A 19,630-nucleotide genomic window follows, 5' to 3' on the forward strand; every position below is an offset into this window, starting at 1 on the left:
ACTCTAATAAGCCACTAAAATACTACACAACTCAGCTTCCTCTTTACGAGTGGGAAGGATCATTGACCTGCGGTTGAAGAAAGCTTAGGAATGATGTAGTCTAACTGAACTCATCAGTCGTGTCAAATGAGCTAATGTATAGCAAGCTATTAAATCATTTCTAAACGTAAGGATTCACATTGGAAGATGTGAATTGACTTTAATATTACACATGTGGAGTGGCTAGCTATCCTTTGGACTCTCAAGTTTCTGTGATTTTAGAGAAGATTCTCATCAGAGAGCTAGTAGACAGGCATAAGGGAAAGAGCAAGGACTGTATTCCAGTTCCAGCCCATTCGACTTTATTTGTACTGGAACTCTGTGACTCACTTTTATCGTTTCTTATGAGCTTACAGTATACCAACCTTGCTTGGTGGTTATGAAATTTGAGATTATGCATGTGAATGTGCCTAGAATATGGTAGGCATTCAACAAAGGTTAATTCCTTCTTGTCTCAAAGAGGCTGTGATCCTGGTACGTTAAAGGAAAAGTTAAAAGAAAGGTTGAATCCGGCCAAGCTCAGTAGGTTAAATATCCTTTCTGATGTACACTGATGAAATCTGTATATGCTAATTTTGTCCAGTGGTATCTGAGTGACCTCTCAATTACCTGTGTTGAATTCAGTTCATTAAGGAGACAGGAGCTAAAAAAAACCCATCAATCATCTCTATTGTTTAGAGGTCTGAACAATAAAACTACTGAATTTTCTTTTACAAGGTTGATAGTTTCTTTGAAATTAAAGTAAAAACTAAAGTGCTTTACACTTTTTTTTTTCCAGCATGCTACAAGTGAAAACTGATGAGAAAGTGAATTTGTCTGATGGGAATACAGCAAGTTGCCCTTTGAGCCCCATTAAGATGTGCCTTAATCGTCCCATTGAATGGAATCTGAATTTGACAGCAGCATCTCTAGCGAGCTGTACAGTTCATAACCAAAATCTCAAAAGTGAAGAGAAATAGATTGCAGTTCTTCTTGCACTATCCTTATTTTGTACGTCAACATTCTTCCTGCTGATAAGCATTTATCGATTGATTTTGAAATATTTCTAGTCTTGTGATTTGTCTATATATTAAATCATTAGCATTAATCATTTTGATTATATTCTTTGTATGTCTTTTTACATGTTTTACACCAGACCATTGTGGAATTTTGCAGTACAAATGGATTTTTGAAGTTTCTCTTTTTAATGGTATTTTGTGAATTTTTTACTCCCTAAGTTTAAATATATAATTGTCCCCAGTTTTATTTCTGTGCACAATGTCTTAATATATAATGCATTGTGAGATTTAGAAGGCTAGTATTGTAAAGATTTGTGATTACCTGACCCATGAACAGCTGTATAACAGGTGGATACCAACTACCTCGAAGCAAATTGGTAAAAGGCAAAGGTATCTCTTAGAAGTATATCTCTTTCAAAGTTATATATGTATAGAAAAATTGATCATAGTTTATCATCAAGTAGCATGTTTCCATTCATAAGGAGAATTTGAACTGATCAGTTATTTCTCTGTACTTTTAAACCTATGAAGTCTGGGTTTTAAGAGCAATGGCACAATTGCATGTTGACTCTTCAGCAAATCTGTGCCTCTTGCAGATAAGAATACTGTTTGGTTTTTTTAAGTTATCCATTTTGAATGAAAAATGATAAATGGATTTACATCCATCGATTTTACTGTATTTTAGCCATTTATTTTAAAGTGTAAAGGGATGTCTTAAAATGAGGATAATATTCCTTACCTCTTTAGTAGTACAAAAGCATAGCTTTTGTGATTGGCTTGTGTGATTGTGTCCAAAACTTGAATAGTAAGAATACTCAACGTCTGATGCTTAATTTTTCCCATGGCTGAGAAGGAAAGCTTTGGTATGGTGGTCCATGTAAAGTACGTAAGCACATGGCTCCTTCCCTTTGGATTGCCTGGCTATGGGTTAAATGGGATTTAGTTTAGTGTGTTTCTAAAGACTTTTACTTATGGCACGTTTTGTGTACCTTCTAAGTCCTTATTTCTCCCAGCCTACCCCAACCCCCAAATTATTTTTAAAAAGACAGGGATTTAACAAAAAGGCTTACGTAAGGAATTTGAAGCACAGGAAAAGACACAGAGCCAACAGAATGAGAAACAATCATCTATTTTTCATTGTTTTATATCACCACCATATCTGCCTTTTCCTTTTTCTTAATAAGCATTCTTTGTAACCTTCAGACTCCTTTTATATTTCTAAGTTTTATAAAGCACATATACATATGTAATGTAGCAATTTGGCTCAAAAAAGCACAGCATTCTTACTTTAGCTCCATCTTAGAACATCACCTTAAATGGCCTCTGGTAAATAAACCTAAAAAAAGCACAATTATTATTAAAACCAATGTATTAGATCCGATGTTAGGGTATTTCTGTTCTGAATAATAGAGATGATTATCAGAGGAGTAAAAGGTGTTTGGTTGGGAGTTACAGAAGGAAAGAGGACTGATTTGACACAGTTTTAAGTTTCTTAAGTCAGGCCAGTGCCAATTCAGAAAATAAATTTACAGTGAAGAAATAGTGCTCATTCACACATTAGTATATAGTGGACTTCCTGTCACATTCTTTTCCTACTAGTATTTTCTATTACCCACAATAAATATTTTGTTATGCCAAAAACATAGAGAACTCCATGATTAATATGTATATGTGAACATTTCCCTAACCCAGGAACCATCACAACATAAGCAAACTTGGGCTCTTATATGCAAACATTCTATGAAAAAAATTACTCATGCATGTAGCATTATCAAAATATTTTTAAGTGTAAGAATCACAAAATTATCAAAATGATAACTGTTGAACTTGGATGCTGGGGACTTTGGTTCATTATACTAGTCTTTCCTGGAAGTAAGCTCCTCTCTAGCCAGTTTGTGGTACTTCATATGCCCTTAAGATGTCGTTTTTAAAATGTGTTCTGAGGTGTTTTTATCTATGTTGGATCTGCCACATCTAAGTCAAACTTTTCAAATGCAAGTTACCAGCTAGTTACATTTAAAAGTTGTCTATAATGCCATGATTTTAAATGTGAGAACTCATAAGCATCACCTGGGAAGGCTGTTAAAAAGCAGGTTCCTGGGCCCACCTTAGATTCTGATTAAATCCATGACTGATGGAGATGGTCTGTGGAGCACACTGATGGACGCTGTCTCACTGCTTCATACAGGCTAAAGTAATGTGGAATCACACAGCAGGAAGTTCTACAAGAATCAGACTTCTTCTAATTTTCATACAAGGGTAACTTTATTAAAGCAAAGAAATGAATATAATTTTAAAGGACATTTTTCAAAGGACTCCACCTCCATCATATCTTCTCCTAATTTTTATCTTCACTGAGAAATTATGCAAGGTTAAGTTTACTTTTTTCTAGTGCTGCTGTCTTTGCTCGTCTTGGTAGTCTCATCTTCATTTCTGATTCTGGCTCTGGAACTTCATGATCACTAAACAGATGTTGAAATACACCAATTTAAATACAAGCTTTAAAACCAGTTTATTTATAAATAAAACTTTGTTTCTGTCATTCTATCCGTGTGTGATTGATATCCTGATTCCATTAAGCTTAAAACTAAAATCTCAAAACCAAAAAACACCGATTGGCTATCCAGCAAAGTGAACCATGGAAAACCTAACTAATTTTTTTTTATATCTACATGGAACCTGGTATTATACAGAAAAAAGCAAAAAACAAAAACCCAAACTTCAATAATGAAGCTTGTAATTAAACAGGAACCATAACAACTGCCCAAGAGTTTTTTTGGAAACTCAAGTAGTGAAAAAATAAGTTCTATTTATTTAGGCAATACATTCTTAAAACACTGTAAACAGCAAGTTTCCCCAAAAGATACTTTAATTAAAACTTGATCTAAAGTTATAAACTGAAAATATATACATTTTACCTATGAATGAATGAATGCAAGACAGCTGTAAACAGCTTCCAACAATGGCTTATTAGCAGAAACCAAAAATAAACTATATAACTAATATCATCCAAATTATAGGCAGAATTATTCTATCATTATAAATGTAGAAAATCTGAATCTCAATAGTTTGCTAATTCAAGTTCAGAGAAGTCATACATACATGATCTTATAATTAGAGGAATACGTGGAAATACAATTTGAAAGAACATAAAGATAACTACCTAGTACTAAAAGCCATGTCAACGAACAGGAAAAGCACACAAGCCAGAGGAAGTCAAATGCTCTCAGATACATAATCTAAAAAGCTGTAAATTTTCACGGATTATCTTGTTAAATAATCACAGTATAAACAAACTACAATTTTTTTTTTTTTTACTTCTAGACATTTTTTTTAAATGACGATAAACCTCTTTACATATTGCAGATGTGCATGGCATACCTTTCAGAGTCAGCCTCAGCCTCAACAGTCTGACGTCTCCTGTTCGTTCTAGCTGAAGCTATCACTTTTCTCCGTCCTTAAAGACAGTATATAAATCATTATCAAAATCTATTATCAATTGCTCATTTTTAACCTGTTTTCTGGGCTACCCAAATCCTTTATTTTTCCCTCTTCAACACCCTTTCCTCCTAGTTCCCAGCCACCTTGATACAAATGATCAACACCATGGAGAAAAGGAACCCCAGCAAGATCAAAATTTTACTAATTTCTTTTGTAAGCTCTTATAATAGGCAAGGGAAAAGATGGAAATTGAGTTATAGGTGGCAAATTTTGTTAAATTTATTTGGGGGAAAGAAGCATGTGAAAAATGTTATATAAAGAAAGTACCTCATAGCACAAGGTATATGGAGAACCTAATGAAAATTAAGGTTAAAAAGAGAGATTAAGCCCATAAAACAGATCCTAAATAAATAGAACTTTAATCAGTAAGGTATAGTTTATTATAAAATATTCGAACATATACATGGTCAATTCAAATGTGTGTTCTAAAACATTTCAGTATAAAAATTAAAGCCCTTTATATGCTGGGGGGTTACAAAAATTCTAGCTAGAAATTCACAAGGTTAAGCAGTGAAGTGGCCTGTGATGCTCATTTATGATAATAAAACAGCATATATAAATGAAGTTTGAGCTATTAAAAAAAAAGATGTAGTTCTTATACCTGATTAAAAGCAATCTGATCAAAAACAGATTATTCAGTATGATCATTTGGTTGAAATTTATATACCCTACTTATTCAAGTGAGACTTTTTCTTTCTGTTTTCTTCCAACTGTACATATTTGCTTGTAAACTTCTAATGCAGTTATCCCCAAGAAAACATCCAACAATATGGGACTAATGTGAAACAGTTAGCCAGCAATTAGCATTTAAATAACTGATTGGCTACAAAACAATATTACTTTTTTCCATTTAGAAAAAAATTAAGTCTACACAGAAAAGGGCCTCAAAAAATATTTTTCAAGGATTAAAATAATGGTTGGTTCATAGGTGGGATTATTAGCATTCTTTTGATTAGTTTGCTTGGATGTGTTTTCTGATTCTTCTGTAATAAGCATGCATTGCTTTTGTAATAAGAAAATAATAAAAGATTAAAAAGACCTTGAATTTCACATTTTTTTTTCCTAAGTGATCCCCTAATAGTCAACATTTACTTTATTCCAGCAAATCCCCTATTGTTGGATATCCCTTTGAAAATAAATTTATGTTGGGAAAATATGAAATAAAACGGAAAACAGAAGCCCAGAAATATACTAGGAGGATAAAAGGGACAAAAATGCTTAATCATATAAAGCACAGACCACAAACAACTGATAATATAAATATAAAATCATTGTTCATCATTTGATAATAAAAATCTTAATTTAACCCAAATAGTCCTTTGCAGTATGATCTTTTGCATCATATTTCTTTCAATCAAAAGCACTTGAAGCAACACTGATGTCTTTTAGACACAAAGCAAAACCTAATATCAGCTAAAACAAATCAAAAAGAAAGTTAAGGATACTGAAGACAATGAATGATCTTTATACCTATCTAAGGAAACAAAGTATTTCACTGGATAACAAAACTGAAAAGTTTTATTATAAGGTTAGTCAATCCAGGGGACTTCCCTGGTGGCGCAGGGGTTAAGAATCCGCCCACCAATGTGGGCAACATGGGTTCAAGCCCTGGTCCAGGAATATCTCACATGCCATGAAGCAACTAAGCCCGTGTGCCACAACTACTGAGCCTGCGCTCTAAAGCCTGCAAGCCACAACTACTGAAGCTCGCGCGCCTACAGCCCATGCTCCACAACGAGAAGACACCACAATGAGAACCCCGCACACCGCAACGAAAAGTAGCCCCCACTCAACGCAACTAGAGAAAAGCCTGCACGCAGCAATGAAGACCCAATGTAGCCAAAAATAAATAAATAAATTGAAAAAAAAAAAAAAGAATCCGCCTGCCAATGCAGGAAACACGGGTTCAATCCCTGGTCTGGGAAGATCCCACATGCCGCAGAGCACCTAAGCCCGGGCGCCACAACTACTGAGCCTGCACTCTAGAGCCTGCACACCGCAACTACTGAGCCCACACACAACTGCTGAAGCCCACGTGCCTCAAGCCCGTGCTCCGCAACAAGAGAAGCCCCCACTCGCTGCAACTGGAGAAAGCCCATGTGCAGCAACGAAGAATCTAATGCAACCAAAACTAAATAATTAAATAAATAAATAAATTTATTTTAAAAAAAGCTAGTCAATCCATATATTACCTCTGTTGGTCTTTTGCTGAGTGGATTTCATTCGGGTTGCTTTTACATCCTTGACAGGAGTTATATATACTTCTTTGTTGTTTTCTATTAAAGGAAATAATACAATTATTAATGAACTAAATTAAAAGTAGCCTCATGAAATACTTTAAATGATCAAATCAAAGACAACCAGTCCCAATAGCAGCTATTGAAAATTTATCATAAATAAGTGTTCCAAAAAAATGTGAACACTGGAAAATAAGCAAACAAAACTCTTAGAAACATAGTATGCATGGTCTTATGGTGAGTGAACACTTCTCAGTAATACACTTTCCTGAGGGGATTTAATTAGAAAAACTTTTCTTCCATTTCTGACATACAATCACATATATGTTAGAGGAGGAAAACAATGTATCTCAGTAAAGATGAAAAGGACAGAATCTTAAAAATACTCAGGTTAGTATGTCATTACCATCTTCACTTTGAAAAACAGCTGTAGTTGTGTTGTCATCCTGTGCCGCTACAACTTGGTCACCATGTTCTTTATTTCCTTTTTCTAACTGAACCTTGATTTTCTCCAAAGCTCTCACACACATTCTATCTTTTACTTGCTGTAACAGAAAACTTTTTTTAATGCAGCATTTTCTAATCTTCTTTCAAAAACGCTATATACTGATAATACAACATTCTAAAAATTCTATTAAATTTATGAAGGAAATATTTACTTCAAATGAACAAAGTCACAGCATACTAATGTATGCATAAATTAATAGAATCATGTAAATTCTACTTTGATAAAAATTTATACACATTAAGAGTAACTAGAAACTACTTACCTCCAGAATCTCATTCAGCAGAACCAGAAGCTCTTTAGCAAGACTGCTAGTGAGTTCTAAAGAACTCAAGGCTTTCGTATAGACCCGAATTTCTGGTGAATATGGACATGTTAGGATCTCATTGCAAATTTTTATAGCCAGATTGTCATGAACTGTCAAGGCCTGGAAAATCAAGAGAAAAATCCTTGTCAATTGAAATGGTATGATTACAATACAGTCTGACACATCTATCATTTCCAACTAATTATCTTGACATAATCTAAAATGTCTAAAACAAAATTATAGTCCTCCCCATGTGAGCTCCCCTTCTTGTAGAGTGGATGCCATGGTACAGGGCTCAGATCCATCTGCTTTATTACTGACCATTCATTCTCCAGGCTACCACGAGTTATGGAGGCTAAAAGTTCCCAGGTGCAGAACTGATCCAAGCTGAAGACAACGGGCTCTGCCTAAGGTCACACCTTCCCTGCAATGGTTAGTCCACATTCAATAACTGGTAGATATACAGGTACAACAGCCTAGCCTTGTTTCCATTCTGGACAAAGCAAAGAACTATCCCAATTCTGGAACTTCTGTGAGATCAGCTGGGACCTTAAGACTGCATGACAGGGCTTCCCTGGTGGCGCAGTGGTTGAGAGTCAGCCTGCCGATGCAGGGGACATGGGTTCGTGCCCCAGTCCAGGAAGATCCCACATGCCGCGGAGCGGCTAGATTCATGAGCCATGGCTACTGAGCCTGCGCATCTGGAGCCTGTGTTCCGCAACAGGAGAGGCCACAACAGTGAGAGGCCCGCGTACCACACACACAAAAAAAAAAGACTGCATGACAGTTCAACTTCTTCCTCTGCCCAATCTATTTCCCTCACTCCTCCAAGATGCTGATCATGAGAGTACGCCCTAATGTCAACAGCTTCTTTGAAGTCTTCTGTCACCCACACTTAGGACCTCAGAGTTATCTTGGATTCCTCCATCTCCCTTGCCTCACACAAAGTTCGTTCTTCTAGGCTTTTCTACCCGTAATGTTTTTTCTATGTCAATTTCTACTACTTTTTTCTGTCTACTTTCTACTAGTACTTTATATTATTCTTTTTCTGTAAGCTTTTATCTCCTAATTATATCAACTTTTAACTGCTCTCTTTATTAATATTCTCTCCCTATTCCTCTTACCAATTCACCTCACCTAATGAAACTGACCACCAAATTAATCTGCCTAATAAGTAACTGTCATCCCATTAACCCTTTCATTATACCCTTTCATTATACGCCCTGCAAACAGAGTCAACTCCAAATTCCCTATCCTAATGTTCTTCCCTAAGGATTCCTGTCAGGATCCTTAGCTGACAGATTTTTTCCACAGTTCCCCAACATGACTTGTACTACCAGCTACATTTAATCACCTTTACTAAAAGTCTTTCTCTCTATCCAAACCACTCCCCAAATCCCAACAAGGTCTAAGTGAATTTTACTCAGTGAGATTTAAAACTAGTAATGCTGTACTCATCACCCATACCACATGAAACCTGCCATCTTCTGAAGCGCTAAAGCACTTAGTAGCTATATCACTGACCCTTACTATATTTTGCCTTAATATCCATTGTAATCTTCTTTCCAATAACATGTAACATAGTAACTCAAATGAAGTATGCAGTCACTAAGTAACAAAACAGAAGACCAATATTTTCAACTTAATCAGCTGGCATCTGAAATAATTAACACATTAATTTTCAATATGGTGAATGTTTGATCAAATGATATTAAAGGGTTAAAAACCAGCTACATGTAATTTGTGGGAGAGTATGCACTTACTATATCTTCTTTGAATTAAAAACAAAACTAAGCCTGAGGTGAGTTTCAATCTTTGAATTCTCCTTCCTTGTATCAGAAACAGAGCAGGTAAGCCAACAACTGAGGACTCAATGAGTCCTACATAACAGGTCATTATTCAGAATGATTAACAGCCAGAACTAGGTGGGGAGGGGGTAGTAAGGATGATGAACTTTCGGTAACTTCTTTTCAGTAGCAAAAATGTTAGCACCGATTACTTCTATTTTTATATGATTATCTCCCCATTTCCCAAAAGAATTTTTAAAAAATTATAGTTGATCTACAATATTATATTAGTTTCAGGTGCACAAGAGAGTGATTCAATATTTTTATAGATTATACTCCATTTCAAGTTATTATTAAAAAAATGGCTACATTTCCCTGTGCTGTACAGTAATCCTTGTACAGTAATCCTTGTAGTTTATTTTATACATAGTAGTTTATGTCTCTTAATCCCCTATCTCTATCTTGTCCCTCTCCCCTCCCCTTCCCTACTAGTAACCACTAGTTTGTCCTCTATAACTGTGTGTCTGTTTTGTTATATTCATTCGTTTTACTTTTTAGGGTCTGCATGTAAGTGATAACAGAGTATTTGTCTTTCTCTGACTTATTTCACAAAGCATAATACCCTCTAGGTCCACCCACATAGTTGCAAAAGATCTTTTTCTTTTTCTTGCTTTGTGTTATGTGCTACCATATAAACTAGAAATCTCAAGATCTATATGTAGCTTCTCACTATTTCAAAGAATCTGTGAGAGGGGTTATTTTACCAAAGCATGCTAGTTACCATCCCTAGACCATCCACAGGCTAACATACTCACCTACCTGATAATCTTGGGAATTCTTGGCCTGAGGATTTAATCCACTTGGTCTTGTCAAATCTACAAGTAACTCAGCAACATTAGTGATGTCTATTTCAGCTAAAGGAGAAGATGCAGGGGCATTGGCCAGTATTTGTAGAGTTGGAAGAAAGGCTTCTTCAAAACATTCCTGGTTAGTCCTATTGAAAAACAATTTGAGGTATGTTGGCAAAGAAAAAACATATGATTCTTTAAAAAGCAGCAACAACATTATATATTAAATGCACCCCACCAAGATAGAGTACATATTCATCTAGGAAAGAGCCAAATGATTCAGGTAGATAGAATCTAAGTAAGTTCTTCACTTACCACTGAAGAAAAAGAACATTAACAACAAAATAGATATGACTCATAGGGAGCCTGAATTTAACTTCAAGTTAGATTTTGATTTATCGATATGACTAAATACCTGCTTGCATAAGCAAACATTGGGAAGAACACGCCTAGGCAATGTCGAAGTCGAACATCCTCTTCAGTCACAGGATTGTACCATAACAAGACAAGACGAGAAAGAATCCTGCTGCTGACCAAAAGCCCAGAGAACATCAGCTTGGCTAGTCCTTCTGCAGCTCCTGTCCTGAGTTCAGACACCTATTAAAAATGACTTTCATTTAAAAGAAATTTTTTATTTGTATTTCCTTTTTAAGCCTTACATTGTAGCCCAAAATAAGTATTTGTATATAAACTATCCAAAATCATTCCTGTTATTATGAATTATTTTAAAGGCATATAAAAAGATTTTGTTTTTTCCTTTTAGGTTAAGGCTATGTGACAAATTATTAGTCTAGCTATGAAAACTTCAATTCCTTTTAAACTCTTTAGAAAAACCAAAAGATCTTATAATATTGTGAAACCAGAAATCAAAACTATATGTATTAAACACTTATCATGGTGCTAAGATATAGAAAACCTTCAGTAATGGTCTCTGCCATCAGAGGTGCCTATAAATGAAAGCTCCAGAGGTGGGTGTGGCAATGTGTGTGAATAATAGGTAAAATGTGAATAGAACGTGTACAAGTAGAAAAAGGCATTCCTAGAAAGAGAAACCAAAACAAACCTAGAGAAGAAAATGGAAAAGATGTAGTGGTATTCAAATGCAGGTACAGGTATAAAAGAGTAGTAATTAAAAATATTGGTTATTGAGCCTGAATTAAATTCAAGCCTCTGACACTTCCTAGCTGCATGATCTGATCCTGTGCATATTACTTAATTTCTTTGTGCCTCACTTTTTCCATATACAAAAAAAAAGGGATAATAAAACTACTTATCAAAAAACACAGATAAATAATACGTGTAAAGTTCTAAGGAGTGCTATCTACACAGTAAATCCTCAACAAATGTCAGTGATTATTATTATTGATGAAAAGTAAGTTTGCTCAGTGATCAGATTAGAGAGACCTCGAAAATTAGGTAAAGAAATATGATTGCAGATTTTTGAAAGGGTAGGGAGATAAGATTTGAATGAGATTTCAGGAAAATTATCTAGACAGGCCATAATCTGGGAATGAAAGACAAGTCTAAACTAGAGGGGACAGGAGGAAAAACAGAGGAATGAGCAGATACAAGAACTATTTCAGAAATAATAAGAAGAAAAATGTAGAGGTTGATAAGATTAATAAGTGCCAGGGTACTGGCATGTGCTTTCCACATACAAACTCATTTAGGGCTCACAACAACCATGAGAGCAGAGACTTTGTTCCACTCAGCATTGTACTCTCAAGAGCATATAATGACTGGCACATAAATAGCTCTCAAATATTTGTTGACTAAATTAAAGAATTATCCCACTGAATAGGCATCATTATTTCCATTTTAAAGATAAGGAAACAGGACAGAGACAGTAAATACCTTATTGAAGATTCACAGACATTACCAGGACACAAATCTTTAAGTCTCCAACTCCAAAGGCTGCATGCCCTCTGTCTTTTTAAAAATTTCTAATATGGGAATTTTAATTGGGACAGGACTGCAAGTCTTTAAAGCATGTGAAAAACTATTATTTATGGTCCAGAGGACAGTCAAGGAAGTCAAGATTTTTTAGTGTTTATGACAAAAATAAAATCAAAGCCACAGAGTCTAGTTTAGCCAAAAGAAGATTAAAGTACCTGCACTATTTAAAAAAACAAAAACCATTCATCTACTGTCAAACAGTTTTCATGTGCAACAGTTTTCCATCTATGCAATGTCAGCAAGCCCACAGCACTGGACAACTGCCAATGAGAAGTTAGTCTATCACTTGGCTAATAACTCAAAATTTAAGAAAATACTGATACAATTATACTCCAATAAAGAAAAAAGAAAATACTGATAAGGAAGGACTTAATTCCACTATTCTGCAGTCCAAATGTGAAGTAAAAAACTGTTACAATATACAAAAGACATTAAATATTGATTTAAAAACGGTCAATCCATCAAAGAGATAATTATAAACATATACACAACAAACAACAGAGCCCCAAAATATATGAACATACACTGACAGAATTGCAGGGAGAAATAGACAGCTCTATAATAATAACTGAAGACTTCAATACTCCACTTTCTGTAATAGATAGAACAACTAGACAGACCAATAAGGAAATAGAGGACTTGAACACCACCATAAGCGAACTAGAACTACCAAACATATAGAACACTCCACCCCAAAATAGCAGACTACACATTCTTCAGGTGCACATGGAACATTCTCAAGAACAGAGGCTATATTAGGCCCAAAACAAGTCTTAATAAATTCATAAAGAATGACATTATACAAAATATCTTCTCCAACTACAATGGAATATATCTGAAAAGCAACAAGAGATGAAAACTGTAAAATTCACAAGTCTGTAAATTAAACAATACACTCTTGTTACACACCAAAGGTCAAAGAAGTCATCAAAATGGAAATTAGAAAATAATTAGATGGGGGCTTCCCTGGTGGTGCAATGGTTAAGAATCCGCCTGTCAATGCTGGGGACATGGGTTCGAGCCCTGGTCTGGGAAGATCCCACATGCCACAGAGCAACTAAGCCTGTGTGCCACAACTACTGAGCCTGCACTCTAGAGCCCATAAGCCACAACTACTGAGCCTGCAAGCTACAACTACTGAAGCATGCGTGCCTAGAGCCCGAGCTTGCAACAAGAGAAGACACCACAATGAAAAGCCCGCGTACCACAACGAAGAGTAGCCCCCGCTCGCTGCAGCTAGAGAAAGCCTGAGCACAATAACAAAGACCCAAAGCAGCCAAAAAAAAAAAAAAGAAAATAATTAGATGAATAAAAATGAAAATGCAACAAACAAAAACTTATGGTGTGCATCAAAAACAGTGTTCAGAGGGAAATTTATAGCAGTAAATGCCTACATTTAAAAAAAAATCTCAAATCAATAACTTTACACTTTAAAGAACTAAAAAAGAGATAGAAAATCGGGGGTGGGCCGGAGAGAATCAATGAAACCAGAAGTTGGTTCTTTGAAAAGATGAACACAATTGAAAAACCTTGAGTTAGACTAACAAAGAAAAAACGACGATGCAAACAACTAAAATCAGAAATAAAAGCAGCAACATTACAACTGACCTTACAGAAATAAAAAGGATTATAAATGAATAATAAGAACTGAATACCAACAAATTAAACAATCTAGATGAAATGAACCAGTTCCTAGAAACACACAAATTACAAAAATAGACTCAAGAAGAAATAGAAAATCTGAACAGACCTATAACAATAAACAGATTGAATAAGGAAATCAGAAACCTCTCCAAAAGAAAAGTCCAAGACCAGATGTGTTCACTAGTAAATTCTACCAAATATTTAAAGACTTGACACCAATCTTTCTCAAAGTCTTCGAAAACAATAGAAGAGGAGAAAACAACTCCTATCTCAGTTTATGAGGTCAGTATTACACTGATGCCAAAGGCAGACAAAGACCAATACAAGGAAACTACAGACCAATTTCCCTTATGAATACAGATGTAAAAATCTTTAATAAATTACTAGCAAATGGAATCCAACAACATATTAAAAAGATTATACACCATAACCAAGTGGGATTTATCCAAGGAATGCAAGGGTGGTTCAACATAAGAAAATCAAGCAATGTAATGTACCATAGCAATTAAAAAAAAAAATCATGGGCTTCCCTGGTGGCACAGTGGTTGAGAGTCCGCCTGCCAATGCAGGGGACACAGGTTCGTGCCCCGGTCTGGGAAGATCCCACATGCCACGGAGCGGCTAGGCCCGTGAGCCATGGCCGCTGAGCCTGCACATCCAGAGCCTGTGCTCCGCAACGGGAGAGGCCACAACAGGGAGAGGCCACAACAGTGAGAGGTCCACGTACGGCAAAAAAAAAAAAAAAATCACATAATCATTTCAATTGATGTAGAAAAACCATTTGACAAAATTAAACATGCTTTTATGACTGGAAAAAAAAAACAGAAGATAACTTCTTCAAAATAAAAAAGGGCATTTATGAAGAATCTACATCATACTCAATGGTTAAAGACTGAAAACTTTCCCCCTAAGATCAGAAACAAGACAAGGATGCCTGCTTTAACCACTGCTATTCAAGATTGTACAGCAAGTTCTAGCCAGAGAAATTAGGCAAGAAAAACAAATAAAAGACATTCAAATTGCAAAGGAAGAATTAAAACTGTCTCTTCACAGATGACTTGGTCTTATAGAAAAAATCCCAAAGAATACACACACACACACACACACACACACACACACACACACACACACGGAAACTATTGTACAAGAGCTAACAAATGAATGCAGCCAAGTTGCAGGATATGAAATCAAATCCACACACAAAACAGTTGAGTTTCTATACAACAAGAATGAACAATCCAAAAAAGGAAATTAAGAAAACAATTCCATTTACAATAGCAACCAAAATAAAATATATAGGAATAAATTTAATCAAGGAAGTAAAAAACATGTACCCTGAAAACTATATACCATTTCTGAAAGAAATTAAAAATGACCTAAATAAATGTAAAGATATTCTAGTTCATGGATTGGAAAACATAACATTAAGATGGCAATACTGCCCAATGCAATCTACATATTCAATGCAATCCCTATCAAAATTCCAATAGACTTTTTTCCAGAAATGGAAAAGCCAATCCTCAAATTCATAAGGAACTGCAAGATACCCCAAATAGCCAAGACAATACTGAAAATAAAGAACCAAAGTTGGAAAACTCAACTTCCTGATTTCAAAACTTACTATGAAGTTACATGAATCAAAACAGTCAGGTAATGGCACAAGGGTGGACACAAACAATGGAAAAGAATTGAGAGTCTAGAAATAAACCCATATTCCTATGATCAATTGATTCTCTCACCCTTCACAATGGTGCTAAAACAATTCAATAGGAAAAGAATAGTCTCTTCAACTAACGGTGCTCAGACAACTGGATGTCCACAGGCAAACCAATGAAGTTGGACCTCTACCTCACACCATGTACAAATATTAGCTGAAAATGCACCAATCCACCTAAATTAAAAGCTAAAGGAGTAAAACTTTTAGAAGAAAACAGAGATAAATTTTCATGACTTTTGATTTGGCAATGTATTCTTAGATATAACACCAAAAGCACAAGCAGCAAAAGGAAAGATAAATTAGTCTTCATCAAAATTTAAAACTTTTTAAAAATCTAAGGACATTATTAACAAACTGAAAAGACAACCTATAGGAGAAAATATTTGCATATCAGTTATCTGATAAGGATCTACTACCCAGAATATATAAAGAATTCCGAAGGACACCCCAATTTAAAAATGAGCAAAGGATTTGAATACATATTTCTCCAAACAAGGTATACAAATAGCCAAAAAGCACATGTAGATACTCATCATTAGTTATTAGGGAAAGGCAATTCAAAACAAGATGGCTAAAATTTTTACTAACAATTTTTTCTTATTAATAAAACAAAATTATTTTAAAATAACAAGTGTTGATAAGGATGGAACCCTGTTCTTTGTTGGTGGGAATGTAAAATGGTTCAGCTGCTATGGAAAACAGTTTGGCAAGTCCTCAAAAAGTTAAAGAAATTACCACATGAAATCATGAAACGCCTACAAAAAACAGGATAGTAAGCTCCTTAACATAGGTAACAAAAGCAAAAATAAACACATGGGACTATATCAAACTGAAAACCTTCTGCACAGCAAAGGAAACTATCAACAAAATGAAAAAGCAACCTATGGAATGGGAGAAAATATTTGCAAATTATATATCTGATAAGGGATTAATATCCAAAATTATATATAAAGAATTCATATAACACAATAGCAAAAAGCAAATAATTTGATTAAAAAATTGTCAGAGGAATTGATAAACATTTTTCCAAAGAAGACATACAAATGGCTGACAGATACATGAAAAGCTGCTCAATATCACTAATCATCAGGGAAATGCAAATCAATACTACAATGAGATATCACCTCACACTGTTAGAATGGCTTTATCAAAAAGACACGAGAAGTGTTGGTAAGGATGTGGAGAAAAGGGAACCTTAGTGCAGTGTTGGTGGGAATGTAAACTGGTACAGTCATTTTGGAAGGCAGAATGAAGTTCCTCAAAAAATTAAAAACACAATCCAATTTGGGGGTATATATCCAAAGGAAATGAAAATAGAATCTCAAAGAGATATCTGCATGCCCATGTTCATTGTAGCATTATTTACAAGAGCTAAGATATGGAAACAACCCACGTAACAATCAATGAATGAATAAAGAAGATGTGAGATATATAGTGCAATATTATTCAGCCATAAAAGGAAGGAAATCCTGCCATTTGCAACAACAGGGGTAGACCCTGAGAACATTATGCTAAGTGAAACAGCCTGACAAAGACAGACAAATACTGCATGATATGACATATGCAGAATCTTTTTAAAAGTCAAACTCATAGAAACAGAGTAGAAAAAATGGTTGCCACAGACTGGTGGGTGGGTGAAATATGGAAAAGGGTATACTATCAGTTCTATTATACCTAAAAAAAAAAAAAAGAAAAGAAAAAAAAGAATAAGTTCTAGACACCAAATGTAAAACATGGTGACTAGCTGATAACACTACTGTATTACTGAAATTTGCTGAGAGAACTTAAATGTTCTCACTCAAAAAAAAAAAAAGATAAATATGTGAGGATGTATTAATTAACTAGTTGGGATAGGGATCAGGGGTAAAATCCTAAAAACAACAAAAAAGGATTAATATATGACCTAGTAACCCCACTTCTAGAAATATACCCCAAAGAATTGAAAATAGCTACTCAGACAAATACATCTTCATAGCAGCACTATTCACAATAGCCAAAAGGTGGAAACAGCCCAAATATCTTTCAATGGATGAATGGCTAAACAAATTCTGGTATATACATAAAATGGAATATTATTCTGCCATAAGAAGGCTTGTGATATAAGCCACAACAGTCTTGAAAACAAGCTAAGTGAAAGAAAGCAGACACAAAGCCACATATTTTCTGATTCCATTTATAGGAAATATCCAGAAGAGTTACATCCATAGAGACAAAATGCAAATTGGTAGTTGTTAGGGGCTGGTGGTAGGGGAAACAAGGAGCAACTGCTTAATGGGTAGTTTCCTTTTGGGATAATGAAAACGTTTTAAAAATCAGAGGCAGTGGTTACACTATATTTTTAGTGTACTAAATGTCAATGAATTGTTCACTCTAAAATTGTTAACGTAATGTCAATTTCACCTCAACAAAAAAATACAAAAATTTTATAATTTAAATGTTTACATATGCTATAAAAATGTAGTTCATGAGTACCCTAAGGAAAGAGATCTAATCCCATATCATATCTTAGAACTTCTACCCACCCAATATAAGATTATTTTAAATTATTTCTTAAGACCCTTGGGGGGGAAACTTGTAAGTCACAGATCACAAAGACAGAGAAAAAAGATGAAAAAATAACCCCCCCCAACAGTCATTTCATTTTTGTTTACACTTCAGTTCTCTACACAATGTAATTTGATAGTGAGAAATTAGATATATTAGAAGTGAAAGTAGGATTTAATTATAATATTCAAAAGGCAAATTTAAAAAAAATGTTAGCCAAGTTTAAACTTCAGCCTAAAAACTACAAAGAGGATAAACATATATATGCTGACAATTACCTTTCACAATAATAGGGCTATGATTATTTCTTACCTCGCTATCTAAAAAATCAGAAAGTAGTTTTAGAACATTCTTGGCTGTATCAGCCTCTTCTTCAGATTCTTTTGACTCTTGCTCTTCATTAGTGTTTACTTCTGCACCTTCACTTTGAATAGCTTTGATTTTTTTCGTTTTAAATGGTTGAAATCCAAATGCCATCAGTTGGTCAAAGATTGCCTTTAAAGCACTTATTTTTATTGTCACATCATCAATTTGCAAAACCTAAATCGAAACATGCCCCACCAAAAGCAAATTAGGTATATTTTTATTGTTTATGCTACATAAAATTAACATATATCTTATTATTAATCGAACTGCAACAACAGTGTCAAGTCTATATAAATATTTTTTAAAACTTAAAAGTTTATTTTAGTTATTTTTTTTATTTATACCATGACACTTTTATATTTCTTTCAGAAAAATTCTGTCTTCAGTCAAAAAAAATCCCTGAAGTCAAGCTGAATTATATTATTTGTTCCTTTTATATACAAAAAAGTATATGTTTAACTATGATTTTATTATTTTTTTAAGATCTAGAAAAACTGTTCAATATATTGCAATTGTTTGGGGCCATCTATCAAGATAAAAACATTACATTCTAACCAATGAAAAGCATTCATTGGAACATCAGTACTCTTCTAGGTTATCAAGTTTCATTAAAGAAATTTTTCTTATTAGCTCAATAAATTCAGATTTCATTAATAGTGAATTCAGTTTTCATTGAACTGGACTTCTTTATAAAAGGAAGTGAACCATAAAACCCAGCAGTTTCTATGAGCCTATCCTGAATCCATAAAACCCAGCAGCTTGTATGAATCTATCCTGACTTAAGAAAACCAAATTCTTACATACCAAATTTCAAAGCCATGAAAAAAATAGAGCTGAATATTTCTACTATGAAAAGATTTACTATATTTTTTAATACACTTAAATTTTGGTCACTGATAAGCTACTTGGCTATACAGCTTAGCCCATAGAATGAAGAAAAATCACCCACAAGTTGGTCAAATGAATGAATCGAGAAAAATGGCTCAAAATTACAAAACTTTGAAGGAAATTTCAAGACACATCTATTACATACTTTCTTATGGCAAGACTTGCAAATCTGCCAAAGCCAAATGCTTATTTATAAGAATGTACTGTCATGACTATTCACTACAAATTCTAAACATGCTACTCTCAACAGCATCTTGGTTTTCCTTGTCCTTCTCAGTCCCTCACTGGCTAGC

At 34.5% G+C, this 19,630-nt stretch overlaps 2 protein-coding genes across 11 annotated transcripts in view; one reads left to right on the forward strand and one right to left on the reverse strand.

The window, feature by feature from the left end:
• LCORL (ligand dependent nuclear receptor corepressor like) overlaps window positions 1-1,115 on the forward strand; it is a 166,305-nt gene extending 165,190 nt beyond the window's left edge. For 3 of the 9 annotated variants that reach the window (XM_060148441.1, XM_060148442.1, XM_060148444.1), the window contains one exon: window positions 818-1,115. In XM_060148441.1, the coding sequence (XP_060004424.1) occupies window positions 818-998 (181 nt within the window). In that variant the 3' untranslated portion in view covers window positions 999-1,115. The remainder of the gene's footprint in view (window positions 1-817) is intronic. The other 6 variants (XM_060148440.1, XM_060148447.1, XR_009540383.1 and 3 more) reach the window with 5 other exon arrangements.
• Window positions 1,116-3,280: 2,165 nt separating this feature from the next.
• The window catches only part of NCAPG (non-SMC condensin I complex subunit G), a 46,684-nt gene continuing 30,334 nt past the window's right edge, over window positions 3,281-19,630 (reverse strand). The window contains exons 14-21 of one of the 2 annotated variants that reach the window (XM_060148449.1): window positions 18,396-18,623; window positions 10,638-10,819; window positions 10,194-10,368; window positions 7,546-7,707; window positions 7,182-7,320; window positions 6,731-6,814; window positions 4,419-4,494; window positions 3,281-3,499 (exon numbers count right to left, since the gene is read on the reverse strand). In XM_060148449.1, the coding sequence (XP_060004432.1) occupies window positions 3,400-3,499; window positions 4,419-4,494; window positions 6,731-6,814; window positions 7,182-7,320; window positions 7,546-7,707; window positions 10,194-10,368; window positions 10,638-10,819; window positions 18,396-18,623 (1,146 nt within the window). In that variant the 3' untranslated portion in view covers window positions 3,281-3,399. Of the gene's footprint in view, window positions 3,500-4,418; window positions 4,495-6,730; window positions 6,815-7,181; window positions 7,321-7,545; window positions 7,708-10,189; window positions 10,369-10,637; window positions 10,820-18,395; window positions 18,624-19,630 lie in introns of those variants that run through there. The other variant, XM_060148450.1, reaches the window with a different exon arrangement.

The sequence above is a fragment of the Lagenorhynchus albirostris genome, chromosome 4 (assembly GCF_949774975.1).
Source record: "Lagenorhynchus albirostris chromosome 4, mLagAlb1.1, whole genome shotgun sequence".
Classification (NCBI taxonomy): Eukaryota; Metazoa; Chordata; class Mammalia; order Artiodactyla; family Delphinidae; genus Lagenorhynchus; species Lagenorhynchus albirostris.